Source organism: Ranitomeya imitator, chromosome 2 (assembly GCF_032444005.1).
Source record: "Ranitomeya imitator isolate aRanImi1 chromosome 2, aRanImi1.pri, whole genome shotgun sequence".
In the NCBI taxonomy this organism is placed as follows: domain Eukaryota; kingdom Metazoa; phylum Chordata; class Amphibia; order Anura; family Dendrobatidae; genus Ranitomeya; species Ranitomeya imitator.
Genome location: NC_091283.1, coordinates 627,610,492 through 627,626,466, shown reverse-complemented (window position 1 = coordinate 627,626,466; position 15,975 = coordinate 627,610,492). Strand labels below are relative to the sequence as shown.

Sequence of the window (15,975 nt, the reverse complement as noted above, 5' to 3'; positions counted from 1 at the left end):
ATGCATGCGTTTTTTCTCTGCATGCGATGTATTGCAGAAATGCAACATGTAGTAATTTTAGTGGCGTTTTTTTGTCGCAAAAAAACGCATTTTTTTTTTTGCGGCAAAAAAAGCGTATTGATGTCTATGTAAACGCATGCGTTTTTAAGCACATGCGTTTTTATAGAAAAACACAAGAATACACACTGATAAGCCACACCCTAACCCTAAGGGATCCTAACCCTAGGGGTTAGGATCCCTTAGGGTTAGGGTTAGAGTTTGGTTTAGGGTTAGAGTTTGTGTTAGGGTTAGAGTTTGTGGGTTAGGGTTAGAGTTTGTGTTTTAGGGTTAGGGTTAGAGTTTGTGTTTTAGGGTTAGTGTTAGAGTTTGTGTTAGAGTTTGTGTGTTAGGGTTAGAGTTTGTGGGTTAGGGTTAGAGTTTGTGTTTTAGGGTTAGTGTTAGAGTTTGTGTTAGAGTTTATGGGTTAGTGTTAGAGTTTGTGTTTTAGGGTTAGTGTTAGAGTTTGTGTTAGAGTTTGTGTTAGAGTTTGTGTTAGAGTTTGTGTTAGAGTTTGTGTTAGAGTTTGTGTTAGAGTTTGTGTTAGAGTTTGTGTTAGAGTTTGTGTTAGAGTTTGTGTTAGAGTTTGTGTTAGAGTTTGTGTTAGAGTTTGTGGGTTAGGGTTAGAGTTTGTGTTAGGGTTAGAGTTTGTGGTTTAGTGTTAGTGTTACAGTTTGTGTTACAGTTTGTGTTACAGTTTGTGTTAGAGTTTGTGTTTTAGGGTTAGGGTTAGAGTTTGTGTTAGAGTTTGTGTTACAGTTTGTGTTAGAGTTTGTGTTAGAGTTTGTGTTTTAGGGTTAGGGTTAGAGTTTGTGTTTTAGGATTAGTGTTAGAGTTTGTGTTAGAGTTTGTGTTAGAGTTTGTGTTTTAGGGTTAGGTTTAGTGTTTGTGTTAGAGTTTGTGTTAGAGTTTGTGTTAGAGTTTGTGTTAGAGTTTGTGTTTTAGGGTTAGGGTTAGAGTTTGTGTTTTAGGGTTAGGGTTAGAGTTTGTGTTAGAGTTTGTGTTAGAGTTTGTGTTAGAGTTTGTGTTAGAGTTTGTGTTAGAGTTTGTGTTAGAGTTTGTGTTAGAGTTTGTGTTTTAGGGTTAGGGTTAGAGTTTGTGTTTTAGTGTTAGTGTTAGAGTTTGTGTTAGAGTTTGTGTTTTAGGGTTAGGGTTAGAGTTTGTGTTTTAGTGTTAGTGTTAGAGTTTGTGTTAGAGTTTGTGTTTTAGGGTTAGGGTTAGAGTTTGTGTTTTAGTGTTAGTGTTAGAGTTTGTGTTAGAGTTTGTGTTTTAGGGTTAGGGTTAGAGTTTGTGTTTTAGTGTTAGTGTTAGAGTTTGTGTTAGAGTTTGTGTTAGAGTTTGTGTGTTAGGGTTAGAGTTTGTGTTAGAGTTTGTGGGTTAGGGTTAGAGTTTGTGTTTTAGTGTTAGTGTTAGAGTTTGTGTTAGAGTTTGTGTTTTAGGGTTAGAGTTTGTGTTTTAGTGTTAGTGTTAGAGTTTGTGTTAGAGTTTGTGTTTTAGGGTTAGAGTTTGTGTTTTAGTGTTAGTGTTAGAGTTTGTGTTAGAGTTTGTGTTTTAGGGTTAGGGTTAGAGTTTGTGTTTTAGTGTTAGTGTTAGAGTTTGTGTTTTAGGGTTAGAGTTTGTGTTTTAGTGTTAGTGTTAGAGTTTGTGTTAGTTTGTGTTAGAGTTTGTGTTAGAGTTTGTGTTAGAGTTTGTGTGTTAGGGTTAGAGTTTGTGTTTTAGTGTTAGTGTTAGAGTTTGTGTTAGAGTTTGTGTTTTAGGGTTAGGGTTAGAGTTTGTGTTTTAGGGTTAGTGTTAGAGTTTGTTTTAGAGTTTGTGGGTTAGGGTTAGAGTTTGTGTTTTAGGGTTTGTGTTAGAGTTTGTGTTAGAGTTTGTGTTTTAGGGTTAGGGTTAGAGTTTGTGTTTTAGTGTTAGTGTTAGAGTTTGTGTTAGAGTTTGTGTTAGAGTTTGTGTTTTAGTGTTAGTGTTAGAGTTTGTGTTAGAGTTTGTGGGTTAGGGTTAGAGTTTGTGTTTAGTGTTAGAGTTTGTGTTAGAGTTTGTGTTTTAGGGTTAGGGTTAGAGTTTGTGTTTTAGGGTTAGTGTTAGAGTTTGTTTTAGAGTTTGTGGGTTAGGGTTAGAGTTTGTGTTTTAGGGTTTGTGTTAGAGTTTGTGTTAGAGTTTGTGTTTTAGGGTTAGGGTTAGAGTTTGTGTTTTAGTGTTAGTGTTAGAGTTTGTGTTAGAGTTTGTGTTAGAGTTTGTGTTTTAGTGTTAGTGTTAGAGTTTGTGTTAGAGTTTGTGGGTTAGGGTTAGAGTTTGTGTTTAGTGTTAGAGTTTGTGTTAGAGTTTGTGTTTTAGGGTTAGGGTTAGAGTTTGTGTTTTAGTGTTAGTGTTAGAGTTTGTGTTAGAGTTTGTGTTTTAGTGTTAGTGTTAGAGTTTGTGTTAGAGTTTGTGTTAGAGTTTGTGGGTTAGGGTTAGAGTTTGTGTTTTAGTGTTAGTGTTAGAGTTTGTGTTAGAGTTTGTGTTTTAGGGTTAGAGTTTGTGTTTTAGTGTTAGTGTTAGAGTTTGTGTTAGAGTTTGTGTTTTAGGGTTAGAGTTTGTGTTTTAGTGTTAGTGTTAGAGTTTGTGTTAGAGTTTGTGTTTTAGGGTTAGGGTTAGAGTTTGTGTTTTAGTGTTAGTGTTAGAGTTTGTGTTTTAGGGTTAGAGTTTGTGTTTTAGTGTTAGTGTTAGAGTTTGTGTTAGTTTGTGTTAGAGTTTGTGTTAGAGTTTGTGTTAGAGTTTGTGTTAGAGTTTGTGTGTTAGGGTTAGAGTTTGTGTTTTAGTGTTAGTGTTAGAGTTTGTGTTAGAGTTTGTGTTTTAGGGTTAGGGTTAGAGTTTGTGTTTTAGGGTTAGAGTTTGTGTTTTAGTGTTAGTGTTAGAGTTTGTGTTAGAGTTTGTGTTTTAGGGTTAGAGTTTGTGTTTTAGTGTTAGTGTTAGAGTTTGTGTTAGAGTTTGTGTTTTAGGGTTAGGGTTAGAGTTTGTGTTTTAGTGTTAGTGTTAGAGTTTGTGTTTTAGGGTTAGAGTTTGTGTTTTAGTGTTAGTGTTAGAGTTTGTGTTAGTTTGTGTTAGAGTTTGTGTTAGAGTTTGTGTTAGAGTTTGTGTTAGAGTTTGTGTGTTAGGGTTAGAGTTTGTGTTTTAGTGTTAGTGTTAGAGTTTGTGTTAGAGTTTGTGTTTTAGGGTTAGGGTTAGAGTTTGTGTTTTAGGGTTAGTGTTAGAGTTTGTTTTAGAGTTTGTGGGTTAGGGTTAGAGTTTGTGTTTTAGGGTTTGTGTTAGAGTTTGTGTTAGAGTTTGTGTTTTAGGGTTAGGGTTAGAGTTTGTGTTTTAGTGTTAGTGTTAGAGTTTGTGTTAGAGTTTGTGTTAGAGTTTGTGTTTTAGTGTTAGTGTTAGAGTTTGTGTTAGAGTTTGTGTTAGAGTTTGTGGGTTAGGGTTAGAGTTTGTGTTTAGTGTTAGTGTTAGAGTTTGTGTTAGAGTTTGTGTTTTAGGGTTAGGGTTAGAGTTTGTGTTTTAGTGTTAGTGTTAGAGTTTGTGTTAGAGTTTGTGTTTTAGTGTTAGTGTTAGAGTTTGTGTTAGAGTTTGTGTTAGAGTTTGTGTTTTAGGGTTAGAGTTTGTGTTTTAGTGTTAGTGTTAGAGTTTGTTAGAGTTTGTGTTTTAGGGTTAGGGTTAGAGTTTGTGTTTTAGTGTTAGTGTTAGAGTTTGTGTTAGAGTTTGTGTTTTAGGGTTAGGGTTAGAGTTTGTGTGTTAGTGTTAGTGTTAGAGTTTGTGTTAGAGTTTGTGTTAGAGTTTGTGTTAGAGTTTGTGTGTTAGGGTTAGAGTTTGTGTTAGAGTTTGTGTGTTAGGGTTAGAGTTTGTGTTAGAGTTTGTGGGTTAGGGTTAGAGTTTGTGTTTTAGGGTTAGTGTTAGAGTTTGTGTTAGAGTTTGTGTTTTAGGGTTAGTGTTAGAGTTTGTGTTTTAGGATTAGTGTTAGAGTTTGTGTTAGAGTTTGTGTGTTAGGGTTAGAGTTTGTGGGTTAGGGTTAGAGTTTGTGTTTTAGGGTTAGTGTTAGTTTGTTTTAGAGTTTGTGTTTTAGGGTTAGAGTTTGTGTTTTAGTGTTAGTGTTAGAGTTTGTGTTAGAGTTTGTGTTAGAGTTTGTGTTAGAGTTTGTGTGTTAGGGTTAGAGTTTGTGTGTTAGGGTTAGAGTTTGTGTGTTAGGGTTAGAGTTTGTGTTTTAGGGTTAGTGTTAGAGTTTGTTTTAGAGTTTGTGGGTTAGGGTTAGAGTTTGTGTTTTAGTGTTAGTGTTAGAGTTTGTGTTAGAGTTTGTGTTTTAGGGTTAGGGTTAGAGTTTGTGTTTTAGTGTTAGAGTTTGTGTTAGAGTTTGTGTTAGAGTTTGTGTTAGAGTTTGTGTTTTAGGGTTAGGGTTAGAGTTTGTGTGTTAGGGTTAGAGTTTGTGTTAGAGTTTGTGTTAGAGTTTGTGTGTTAGGGTTAGAGTTTGTGTTTTAGGGTTAGTGTTAGAGTTTGTGTTAGAGTTTGTGGGTTAGGGTTAGAGTTTGTGTTTTAGAGTTTGTGTTAGAGTTTGTGTTAGAGTTTGTGTTAGAGTTTGCGTTAGAGTTTGCGTTAGAGTTTGTGTTAGAGTTTGTGTTAGAGTTTGTGTGTTAGGGTTAGAGTTTGTGTTAGAGTTTGTGGGTTAGAGTTTGTGTTAGAGTTTGTGGGTTAGGGTTAGAGTTTGTGTTAGGGTTAGAGTTTGTGTTTTAGTGTTAGTGTTAGAGTTTGTGTTTTAGGGTTAGAGTTTGTGTTTTAGTGTTAGTGTTAGAGTTTGTGTTAGAGTTTGTGGGTTAGGGTTAGAGTTTGTGTTTTAGTGTTAGTGTTAGAGTTTGTGTTAGAGTTTGTGTTAGAGTTTGTGTTTTAGTGTTAGTGTTAGAGTTTGTGTTAGAGTTTGTGTTAGAGTTTGTGGGTTAGGGTTAGAGTTTGTGTTTAGTGTTAGTGTTAGAGTTTGTGTTAGAGTTTGTGTTTTAGGGTTAGAGTTTGTGTTAGAGTTTGTGTTAGAGTTTGTGTTTTAGGGTTAGGGTTAGAGTTTGTGTTTTAGTGTTAGTGTTAGAGTTTGTGTTAGAGTTTGTGTTAGAGTTTGTGTTTTAGTGTTAGAGTTTGTGTTAGAGTTTGTGTTAGAGTTTGTGTTAGAGTTTGTGGGTTAGGGTTAGAGTTTGTGTTTAGTGTTAGTGTTAGAGTTTGTGTTAGAGTTTGTGTTTTAGGGTTAGGGTTAGAGTTTGTGTTAGAGTTTGTGGGTTAGGGTTAGAGTTTGTGTTTTAGTGTTAGTGTTAGAGTTTGTGTTAGAGTTTGTGGGTTAGGGTTAGAGTTTGTGTTTAGTGTTAGTGTTAGAGTTTGTGTTTTAGGGTTAGGGTTAGAGTTTGTGTTAGAGTTTGTGGGTTAGGGTTAGAGTTTGTGTTTTAGTGTTAGTGTTAGAGTTTGTGTTTTAGGGTTAGGGTTAGAGTTTGTGTGTTAGTGTTAGAGTTTGTGTTAGAGTTTGTGTTAGAGTTTGTGTGTTAGGGTTAGAGTTTGTGTTTTAGGGTTAGTGTTAGAGTTTGTGTTAGTTTGTGTGTTAGGGTTAGAGTTTGTGGGTTAGGGTTAGAGTTTGTGTTTTAGGGTTAGTGTTAGAGTTTGTGTTAGAGTTTGTGTGTTAGGGTTAGAGTTTGTGTTAGAGTTTGTGGGTTAGGGTTAGAGTTTGTGTTTTAGGGTTAGTGTTAGAGTTTGTGTGTTAGAGTTTGTGGGTTAGGGTTAGAGTTTGTGTTTTAGGGTTAGTGTTAGAGTTTGTGTTAGAGTTTGTGGGTTAGGGTTAGAGTTTGTGTTTTAGGGTTAGTGTTAGAGTTTGTGTGTTAGGGTTAGAGTTTGTGTTAGAGTTTGTGTTTTAGGGTTAGTGTTAGAGTTTGTGTTTTAGGGTTAGTGTTAGAGTTTGTGTTAGAGTTTGTGTGTTAGGGTTAGAGTTTGTGGGTTAGGGTTAGAGTTTGTGGGTTAGGGTTAGAGTTTGTGTTTTAGGGTTAGTGTTAGAGTTTGTTTTAGAGTTTGTGGGTTAGGGTTAGAGTTTGTGTTAGAGTTTGTGTGTTAGGGTTAGAGTTTGTGTTAGAGTTTGTGGGTTAGGGTTAGAGTTTGTGTTAGAGTTTGTGGGTTAGGGTTAGAGTTTGTGTTAGGGTTAGAGTTTGTGTGTTAGTGTTAGAGTTTGTGTTAGAGTTTGTGTGTTAGGGTTAGAGTTTGTGTTAGAGTTTGTGGGTTAGGGTTAGAGTTTGTGTTAGAGTTTGTGTTAGAGTTTGTGTTAAAGTTTGTGTTAGAGTTTGTGTGTTAGGGTTAGAGTTTGTGTTAGAGTTTGTGTTAGAGTTTGTGTTAGAGTTTGTGTGTTAGGGTTAGGGTTAGAGTTTGTGTTTTAGTGTTAGTGTTAGAGTTTGTGTTAGAGTTTGTGTTTTAGGGTTAGTGTTAGAGTTTGTGTTTTAGGGTTAGTGTTAGAGTTTGTGTTAGAGTTTGTGTGTTAGGGTTAGAGTTTGTGGGTTAGGGTTAGAGTTTGTGTTTTAGGGTTAGTGTTAGAGTTTGTGTTAGAGTTTGTGTGTTAGGGTTAGAGTTTGTGTTAGAGTTTGTGTGTTAGGGTTAGAGTTTGTGTTAGAGTTTGTGGGTTAGGGTTAGAGTTTGTGTTAGGGTTAAAGTTTGTGTTTTAGTGTTAGTGTTAGAGTTTGTGTTAGAGTTTGTGTTAGAGTTTGTGTGTTAGGGTTAGAGTTTGTGTTAGAGTTTGTGTGTTAGGGTTAGAGTTTGTGTGTTAGGGTTAGAGTTTGTGTTAGAGTTTGTGGGTTAGGGTTAGAGTTTGTTTTAGGGTTAGTGTTAGAGTTTGTGTTAGAGTTTGTGTGTTAGGGTTAGAGTTTGTGTTAGAGTTTGTGGGTTAGGGTTAGAGTTTGTGTTTTAGGGTTATTGTTAGAGTTTGTGGGTTAGGGTTAGAGTTTGTGTTTTAGGGTTAGTGTTAGAGTTTGTGTTTTAGGGTTAGTGTTAGAGTTTGTGTTAGAGTTTGTGTGTTAGGGTTAGAGTTTGTGTTAGAGTTTGTGGGTTAGGGTTAGCGTTTGTGTTTTAGGGTTAGTGTTAGAGTTTGTGTTTTAGGATTAGTGTTAGAGTTTGTGTTAGAGTTTGTGTGTTAGGGTTAGAGTTTGTGTTAGAGTTTGTGTGTTAGGGTTAGAGTTTGTGTTTTAGGGTTAGTGTTAGTTTGTTTTAGAGTTTGTGTTTTAGGGTTAGAGTTTGTGTTTTAGTGTTAGTGTTAGAGTTTGTGTTAGAGTTTGTGTTTTAGGGTTAGGGTTAGAGTTTGTGTTTTAGTGTTAGTGTTAGTGTTAGAGTTTGTGTTAGAGTTTGTGTTTTAGGGTTAGGGTTAGAGTTTGTGTGTTAGTGTTAGAGTTTGTGTTAGAGTTTGTGGGTTAGGGTTAGAGTTTGTGTTTAGTGTTAGTGTTAGAGTTTGTGTTAGAGTTTGTGTTTTAGGGTTAGGGTTAGAGTTTGTGTTTTAGTGTTAGTGTTAGAGTTTGTGTTAGAGTTTGTGTTAGAGTTTGTGTTTTAGTGTTAGAGTTTGTGTTAGAGTTTGTGTTAGAGTTTGTGTTAGAGTTTGTGTTAGAGTTTGTGTTAGAGTTTGTGTTAGAGTTTGTGTTAGCGTTTGTGTTAGAGTTTGTGTTAGAGTTTGTGTTAGAGTTTGTGTTTTAGGGTTAGAGTTTGTGTTTTAGTGTTAGAGTTTGTGTTTTAGTGTTAGAGTTTGTGTTAGAGTTTGTGTTAGAGTTTGTGTTTTAGGGTTAGGGTTAGAGTTTGTGTTTTAGTGTTAGAGTTTGTGTTAGAGTTTGTGTTAGAGTTTGTGTTTTAGGGTTAGGGTTAGAGTTTGTGTGTTAGTGTTAGAGTTTGTGTTAGAGTTTGTGTTAGAGTTTGTGTGTTAGGGTTAGAGTTTGTGTTAGAGTTTGTGTGTTAGGGTTAGAGTTTGTGTTAGAGTTTGTGGGTTAGGGTTAGAGTTTGTGTTTTAGTGTTAGTGTTAGAGTTTGTGTTTTAGGATTAGTGTTAGAGTTTGTGTGTTAGGGTTAGAGTTTGTGTGTTAGGGTTAGAGTTTGTGGGTTAGGGTTAGAGTTTGTGTTTTAGGGTTAGTGTTAGTTTGTTTTAGAGTTTGTGTTTTAGGGTTAGAGTTTGTGTTTTAGTGTTAGTGTTAGAGTTTGTGTGTTAGGGTTAGAGTTTGTGTTAGAGTTTGTGTGTTAGGGTTAGAGTTTGTGTTTTAGGGTTAGTGTTAGAGTTTGTTTTAGAGTTTGTGGGTTAGGGTTAGAGTTTGTGTTTTAGTGTTAGAGTTTGTGTTAGAGTTTGTGTTAGAGTTTGTGTTTTAGGGTTAGGGTTAGAGTTTGTGTTTTAGTGTTAGAGTTTGTGTTAGAGTTTGTGTTAGAGTTTGTGTTAGAGTTTGTGTTAGAGTTTGTGTTTTAGGGTTAGGGTTAGAGTTTGTGTGTTAGGGTTAGAGTTTGTGTTAGAGTTTGTGTTAGAGTTTGTGTTAGAGTTTGTGTTAGAGTTTGTGTTAGAGTTTGTGTGTTAGGGTTAGAGTTTGTGTTTTAGGGTTAGTGTTAGAGTTTGTGTTAGAGTTTGTGGGTTAGGGTTAGAGTTTGTGTTTTAGAGTTTGTGTTAGAGTTTGTGTTAGAGTTTGTGTTAGAGTTTGTGTTAGAGTTTGTGTTAGAGTTTGTGTTAGAGTTTGTGTGTTAGGGTTAGAGTTTGTGTTAGAGTTTGTGGGTTAGGGTTAGAGTTTGTGTTAGAGTTTGTGGGTTAGGGTTAGAGTTTGTTAGGGTTAGAGTTTGTGTTTTAGTGTTAGTGTTAGAGTTTGTGTTTTAGGGTTAGGGTTAGAGTTTGTGTTTTAGTGTTAGTGTTAGAGTTTGTGTTAGAGTTTGTGTTAGAGTTTGTGGGTTAGGGTTAGAGTTTGTGTTTTAGTGTTAGTGTTAGAGTTTGTGTTAGAGTTTGTGTTTTAGGGTTAGAGTTTGTGTTTTAGTGTTAGTGTTAGAGTTTGTGTTTTAGGGTTAGGGTTAGAGTTTGTGTGTTAGTGTTAGAGTTTGTGTTAGAGTTTGTGTTAGAGTTTGTGTTTTAGGGTTAGGGTTAGAGTTTGTGTGTTAGTGTTAGAGTTTGTGTTAGAGTTTGTGTGTTAGGGTTAGAGTTTGTGTTTTAGGGTTAGTGTTAGAGTTTGTGTTAGTTTGTGTGTTAGGGTTAGAGTTTGTGGGTTAGGGTTAGAGTTTGTGTTTTAGGGTTAGTGTTAGAGTTTGTGTTAGAGTTTGTGTGTTAGGGTTAGAGTTTGTGGGTTAGCGTTAGAGTTTGTGTTTTAGGGTTAGTGTTAGAGTTTGTGTGTTAGGGTTAGAGTTTGTGGGTTAGGGTTAGAGTTTGTGTTTTAGGGTTAGTGTTAGAGTTTGTGTTAGAGTTTGTGTGTTAGGGTTAGAGTTTGTGTTTTAGGGTTAGTGTTAGAGTTTGTGTTAGAGTTTGTGTGTTAGGGTTAGAGTTTGTGTTAGAGTTTGTGTTTTAGGGTTAGTGTTAGAGTTTGTGTTAGAGTTTGTGTGTTAGGGTTAGAGTTTGTGTGTTAGGGTTAGAGTTTGTGGGTTAGGGTTAGAGTTTGTGGGTTAGGGTTAGAGTTTGTGTTTTAGGGTTAGTGTTAGAGTTTGTTTTAGAGTTTGTGGGTTAGGGTTAGAGTTTGTGTTAGAGTTTGTGGGTTAGGGTTAGAGTTTGTGTTAGGGTTAGAGTTTGTGTGTTAGTGTTAGTGTTAGAGTTTGTGTTAGAGTTTGTGTGTTAGGGTTAGAGTTTGTGTTAGAGTTTGTGTGTTAGGGTTAGAGTTTGTGTTAGAGTTTGTGGGTTAGGGTTAGAGTTTGTGTTTTAGGGTTAGTGTTAGAGTTTGTGTTAGAGTTTGTGTTAGAGTTTGTGTTAGAGTTTGTGTTAGAGTTTGTGTTTTAGGGTTAGGGTTAGAGTTTGTGTTAGAGTTTGTGTTAGAGTTTGTGTTTTAGGGTTAGGGTTAGAGTTTGTGTTTTAGTGTTAGTGTTAGAGTTTGTGTTTTAGGGTTAGTGTTAGAGTTTGTGTTTTAGGGTTAGTGTTAGAGTTTGTGTTAGAGTTTGTGTGTTAGGGTTAGAGTTTGTGTTAGAGTTTGTGTGTTAGGGTTAGAGTTTGTGTTAGAGTTTGTGGGTTAGGGTTAGAGTTTGTGTTAGGGTTAGAGTTTGTGTTTTAGTGTTAGTGTTAGAGTTTGTGTTAGAGTTTGTGTTAGAGTTTGTGTGTTAGGGTTAGAGTTTGTGTTAGAGTTTGTGTGTTAGGGTTAGAGTTTGTGTGTTAGGGTTAGAGTTTGTGTTAGAGTTTGTGGGTTAGGGTTAGAGTTTGTTTTAGGGTTAGTGTTAGAGTTTGTGTTAGAGTTTGTGTGTTAGGGTTAGAGTTTGTGTTAGAGTTTGTGGGTTAGGGTTAGAGTTTGTGTTTTAGGGTTATTGTTAGAGTTTGTGGGTTAGGGTTAGAGTTTGTGTTTTAGGGTTAGTGTTAGAGTTTGTGTTTTAGGGTTAGTGTTAGAGTTTGTGTTAGAGTTTGTGGGTTAGGGTTAGCGTTTGTGTTAGGGTTAGAGTTTGTGTTTTAGTGTTAGTGTTAGAGTTTGTGTTAGAGTTTGTGGGTTAGGGTTAGAGTTTGTGTTTTAGGGTTAGTGTTAGAGTTTGTGTTAGAGTTTGTGTGTTAGGGTTAGAGTTTGTGTTAGAGTTTGTGGGTTAGGGTTAGAGTTTGTGTTAGGGTTAGAGTTTGTGTTTTAGTGTTAGTGTTAGAGTTTGTGTTAGAGTTTGTGTTAGAGTTTGTGTGTTAGGGTTAGAGTTTGTGTTAGAGTTTGTGTGTTAGGGTTAGAGTTTGTGTGTTACGGTTAGAGTTTGTGTTAGAGTTTGTGGGTTAGGGTTAGAGTTTGTGTTTTAGGGTTATTGTTAGAGTTTGTGGGTTAGGGTTAGAGTTTGTGTTTTATGGTTAGTGTTAGAGTTTGTGTTTTAGGGTTAGTGTTAGAGTTTGTGTTAGAGTTTGTGTGTTAGGGTTAGAGTTTGTGTTAGAGTTTGTGGGTTAGGGTTAGCGTTTGTGTTAGGGTTAGAGTTTGTGTTTTAGTGTTAGTGTTAGAGTTTGTGTTAGAGTTTGTGTGTTAGGGTTAGATTTTGTGTTAGAGTTTGTGGGTTAGGGTTAGAGTTTGTGTTTTAGGGTTAGTGTTAGAGTTTGTGTTAGAGTTTGTGTTAGAGTTTGTGTTAGAGTTTGTGTTAGAGTTTGTGTTAGAGTTTGTGTTAGAGTTTGTGTTAGAGTTTGTGTTAGAGTTTGTGTTAGAGTTTGTGTTAGAGTTTGTGTTAGAGTTTGTGTTAGAGTTTGTGTTAGAGTTTGTGTTAGAGTTTGTGTTAGAGTTTGTGTTAGAGTTTGTGTTAGAGTTTGTGTTAGAGTTTGTGGGTTAGGGTTAGAGTTTGTGTTTTAGTGTTAGTGTTAGAGTTTGTGTTAGAGTTTGTGTTAGAGTTTGTGTTAGAGTTTGTGTTAGAGTTTGTGGGTTAGGGTTAGAGTTTGTGTTTTAGGGTTAGTGTTAGAGTTTGTGTTACAGTTTGTGTTTTAGGGTTAGGGTTAGAGTTTGTGTTTTAGTGTTAGTGTTAGAGTTTGTGTTAGAGTTTGTGTTAGGGTTAGAGTTTGTGTTAGGGTTAGAGTTTGTGTTAGGGTTAGAGTTTGTGTTAGGGTTAGAGTTTGTGTTTTAGGGTTAGGGTTAGGATCCCTAGGGTTACTGGGGATCCTAACCCTAACCCTAGGTATTTCTGTTTATAATGGGTTTTCTAGTTGATTTTGATGATTGGCAGCTGTCACACACTTCTCATCATGCATTTCAAAAACGCAAATGCAGGAAAAAACGCTTGTAAACGCGTCAAAACGCTGCGTTTGAGTTAAAACATGCAAAAACGCATGCGTCTAAAAAACGCAGCGTTTAAACGCGTTTTTGCACCAAATGCGTTTGCTTTTAAAACGCTGCAGATCAAAACGCAAGTGTGAAACCAGCCTTACTACAGCATTGTCCAAATCCTAATCTGCAGGACGTTTGTACTGTATGCCTGTTGTCCGTGTCCACACCTAAGACGCCTCCATCATCTGGTCTTGTGTGAGAGAGGGGGACGAACGATTGATTGCAGGCTATGGAAGAAACCATAAATGATGTAGCTTTTTCTTTCCTATTAGATCACAGCGCTCCAAATGTTGTTGTCACCAAACTGACCCTGGTGTGTGCTGATGCTCCCGGCCCCCTGCAGTTGGATCTAACAGGTATGTGAGCCTTTGTGAATCAGACAGTGCGCATAGTCATGGCTTCATCACACTCCAGGGTCTGACCTTAATTGTTTTCTGTACACATCAGGAGACCTTGAGAAGTTTAAGAAGGAATCGTTCACCCTTAAAGAAGGGGTTGAGTACAGAATCAAAATCAGCTTTAAGGTGAGGATGCTGAATGCTAGGTGCGAGGTTCTGGACATGTCATTCGCCATATAATGAAACTTCCGTTGTTTTTTTTTCGGCTTACAGGTTAACAAAGAGATAGTGTCCGGACTGAAATATCAGCAGCAGACATACAGGAAAGGTGTAAGATGTAAGTGTTCATATACATCCATTCTACCTCTGAGTTCAGCTTCCTCGCTTCATATGATGCGGTCAGACATATCATCTGATTTCGGGGACAATCTAATGTACCTAAGGGCAGTCTGATCTTCTCTCAGAAGTTAAAGGGAACTTTTCACCATGAAGATGCAGTCCAATCTGCAGGCATGATGTTATATGGCAGGAGGAGCGGAGTAGATTGATATATAGCTTTGTGAGAAAAGATTCAGATTAACCCGTGTTGTAGTCATTTAATCATGTACTCTTTCTGGGGTTTTGGGTCCAGAGGGTGATCTGATCAGTGACTGAAAGCTCTTCTTGCATAAGATGTTATAGCGATGGCTGTCAGTCAGTAATAGACCCAAAATCCCAGAAAGAGCAGAGGATTAAATTATGGAAACACGAGTTATACTGAATCTTTTCTCACAAACCTGTGTATCAATCTACTCCTCTCCCCCTGCTCTATATCATGGTGACTGTATTCTCATTATAACAGGTTACCTTTAAAGGGAATCTATCATCAGTTTTTTGCTATTTTGAGAGTAGCATAATGATTTCAGTAATGTGTCACTTACTGGGCTGCTTATTGTAGCTTCAATAAAATCACTGTTTTATTAGTAGGAGATTATCACTAGCGGACTAGTTGTCTGGTGCCATATAGTCCTCCTGCTCTTGAGTGACCTCATTGAAACCACTGATTCTCAGCTTTCTGCCTATGCACAGTGTACACAGAAAGCTGCCAATCAGGGGTGTGGGCGGGGTTATACAGATCTCCCCATTAGAGAACTGCTAGATCTGCAGCACAGAAAACAGTGATCGCTGATGTCCCCGGCAGTTTTCAAATTAAGTTATAGTTTTAAATGCCGCAGCGTTTCGGAGTCAAACATACCTGGCTGAGGTCATACAGTCAGTGCCTGATACATGGTGCTTGTGGATCGGGCAGCATGTATCATAAATCCGGTTCACCATAAGTATGCGTCTTACAGGTAAGTGTCCTGTGCAACCAAGACACTGGCACACCTGTAAGAGTTGACCCTTGATCTTGGCAGTTGTGAAACATTAGTCAGAATTGGGGGAATGAGTAAAAAAGTTCTTTGTGTTGTTATACTTTGCCTTGTTCTGTGCGCTGCTTGTTGGTCGGCGAATGAAGACTATCACTGATTACATTCAGAGGCTGAGAACCTGTTTTGTGCGACACAGGAGAGAGCTAAGACAGACATAATGACCCGTGCCCAGATCCATCATGCTACTGGAACGTTTTACCGTAGACTGTGGTTACATGTAGGCTTGTGGCTCAAGTTCTAGACTAGTGTGTAGTCATTGAGCTGTCGGCAACCACAGTAATGAAAGCTTTTTATTTCTTCTAGTGGACAAGACAAACTATATGGTCGGAAGTTACGGCCCCCGTGCGGACGAATATGAATTTCTCACTCCGATCGAGGAAGCGCCCAAGGGTTTGTTGGCCAGAGCCTGTTACAATATGAAGTCTCTTTTCACTGACGACGACAAGACCAATCACCTCTCCTGGGAGTGGAACCTCAACATCAGTAAAGAATGGAAGAACTAGGCCTGCCCAGAGAATACCCCCTTTGGGGTCTGTAACACCCCTCTGTCCTCCTACTCTCTGAGAGAAGCTGCCGGATTGTCTCCCAACTCTGTACCATGTGGTGTTTCCCCCCCACAAGCTCCTACCCATGCTCCTGTAAGAAATGCCAAGTGGGCTTGCCGTTTCTGCCTGGTGTGGGCACTGTTTGCCTTGCCCTGTGTTATGTATACTGCAGGATGACTGGGAGAGGGAGTGTTCCCTATCTGCTCACGTTATCGTGCCCGCTTAGTCAAGGTGCCTGGCCTCAGAATTGGCAGCCAGTTTGGGCTGGGAATTCATTCCAGGGACTTCTTTCTGTTTCTTCTTCTCTCCCGTTTATTCCAGCTCATGGCCGCCTTATGATCATTGCCTGGTCCATCATTTCTGCCAATGATTCTTTTTTTTTTAATCACTTCTCGTAGCCGTGTTGCCTTAATGATTTTGCATTTGTTGCAGTCGGGCAGTGTCCAGTGCCCCACTGGTGTAATGTGTGCCTCGTTTTAAAGTCCACCTGCTGCAGTGTAACATCCCGGAATGGGGTGACCACACTCGCAAGTTCCTAAGCTGCTTCTATTGCCGCGATGAGATCGCTTTTGAAGGCACTTCTCTGTCTATCCTGAAGGTTTGTTTTTCCCTCCAGCTCAGATTACTATAGGACCAAACGTAAGATGAAAGATTGTTCTGTGTCAGTCCTCTATCCATGGGCAGCAGGGGCTGGATTGCCCACTCTCCAGTATATGGGCTTAGTTGTGTGATGTGCCAGTGTATTGAGACCCGCCAGTACAGAGCTGCTTGTCTGTAGTCAGCCTGCTTCACCATGCACAATGTACTTATGGCATTTCCAGTAGAGCGATACACCGTTATTAACTCTAGTACTGACATATGAATGTGGAGTTTTAGCTCAGACGGGTGGCTTTCCACCCAGGGGAGATGTCCAAGTTGTGAAAGTGCTCTTCCTTGTGGATTACCGATATTTATTGCCTTGCTCATACTCTCAGATGCGCCATTCCACCCTGGGGACTCCTGGGGTATCTGTATTGTTGCAGCCTGGAGAGTCTTTGTGGAAGTGGGGGGGTTGTTTCTCACGGACAGAGAAGAAAATTTGTGGTTTATTTTGTTTTGTATTATGTCTGTAACATTTCTCAAAAGCCAGAATAGCATGATACAGCGGTCATCTGCTTCCTTTTTCTGAAATAAAGTGATTCCAACTGGCCACACGATGTCTCCCGTTCCTATATTCCATCTCTGCTCCTCCTGAGACGTTACCCTGCTGATAATATCCTGGCATGCAACCGTGAAACTGTATGTATGTGCGGCCCTCCCCAAGATGACCCTGTAAGTAAGCTCTGCAAATACCAGCAGGGGGTGCTGCAAAGCTACACTTGACTAAAGGGAAGGTGCCATTAAAAAAAAAATGACAATGTAAAGTATTCATGTTTTTTAATCGTTTTTTTAAAATATTAACATCTGTTTTTTGTTGTTGTTTTTTAAATCAAATCATTTTTATTGATAAACTCCATGCACAAGGTTTCCATCTTTGAAATATCATAAATGACATAATTATTGCATAGTGTAATACAGGAACTAAGTAACTGTACTTTATTTCTCTAACATACCGTAAACCCAAACCCCAACATTCCAGAGAGAACCATTTTCAGAGCAGTTCTAGAATAATGGAGTATAAAATCTGTAGAAAGGGTGAAGAAGGAAAAAGAGGACTAACAAGAGATGGCATTGTAAACATTCTCTCT

The 15,975-nt window shown here is 38.0% G+C and overlaps 1 protein-coding gene across 2 annotated transcripts in view; it reads left to right on the top strand.

Annotated features, from left to right (window-relative positions):
- ARHGDIA (Rho GDP dissociation inhibitor alpha) overlaps nucleotides 1-15,437 on the top strand; it is a 32,304-nt gene extending 16,867 nt beyond the window's left edge. For both annotated transcript variants that reach the window (XM_069752536.1, XM_069752537.1), the window contains exons 3-6: nucleotides 12,229-12,312; nucleotides 12,404-12,480; nucleotides 12,568-12,631; nucleotides 14,007-15,437. In XM_069752536.1, coding sequence (XP_069608637.1) covers nucleotides 12,229-12,312; nucleotides 12,404-12,480; nucleotides 12,568-12,631; nucleotides 14,007-14,206 — 425 coding nt within the window. In that variant the 3' untranslated portion in view covers nucleotides 14,207-15,437. The remainder of the gene's footprint in view (nucleotides 1-12,228; nucleotides 12,313-12,403; nucleotides 12,481-12,567; nucleotides 12,632-14,006) is intronic.
- The last annotated feature ends 538 nt before the right edge of the window (nucleotides 15,438-15,975 follow it).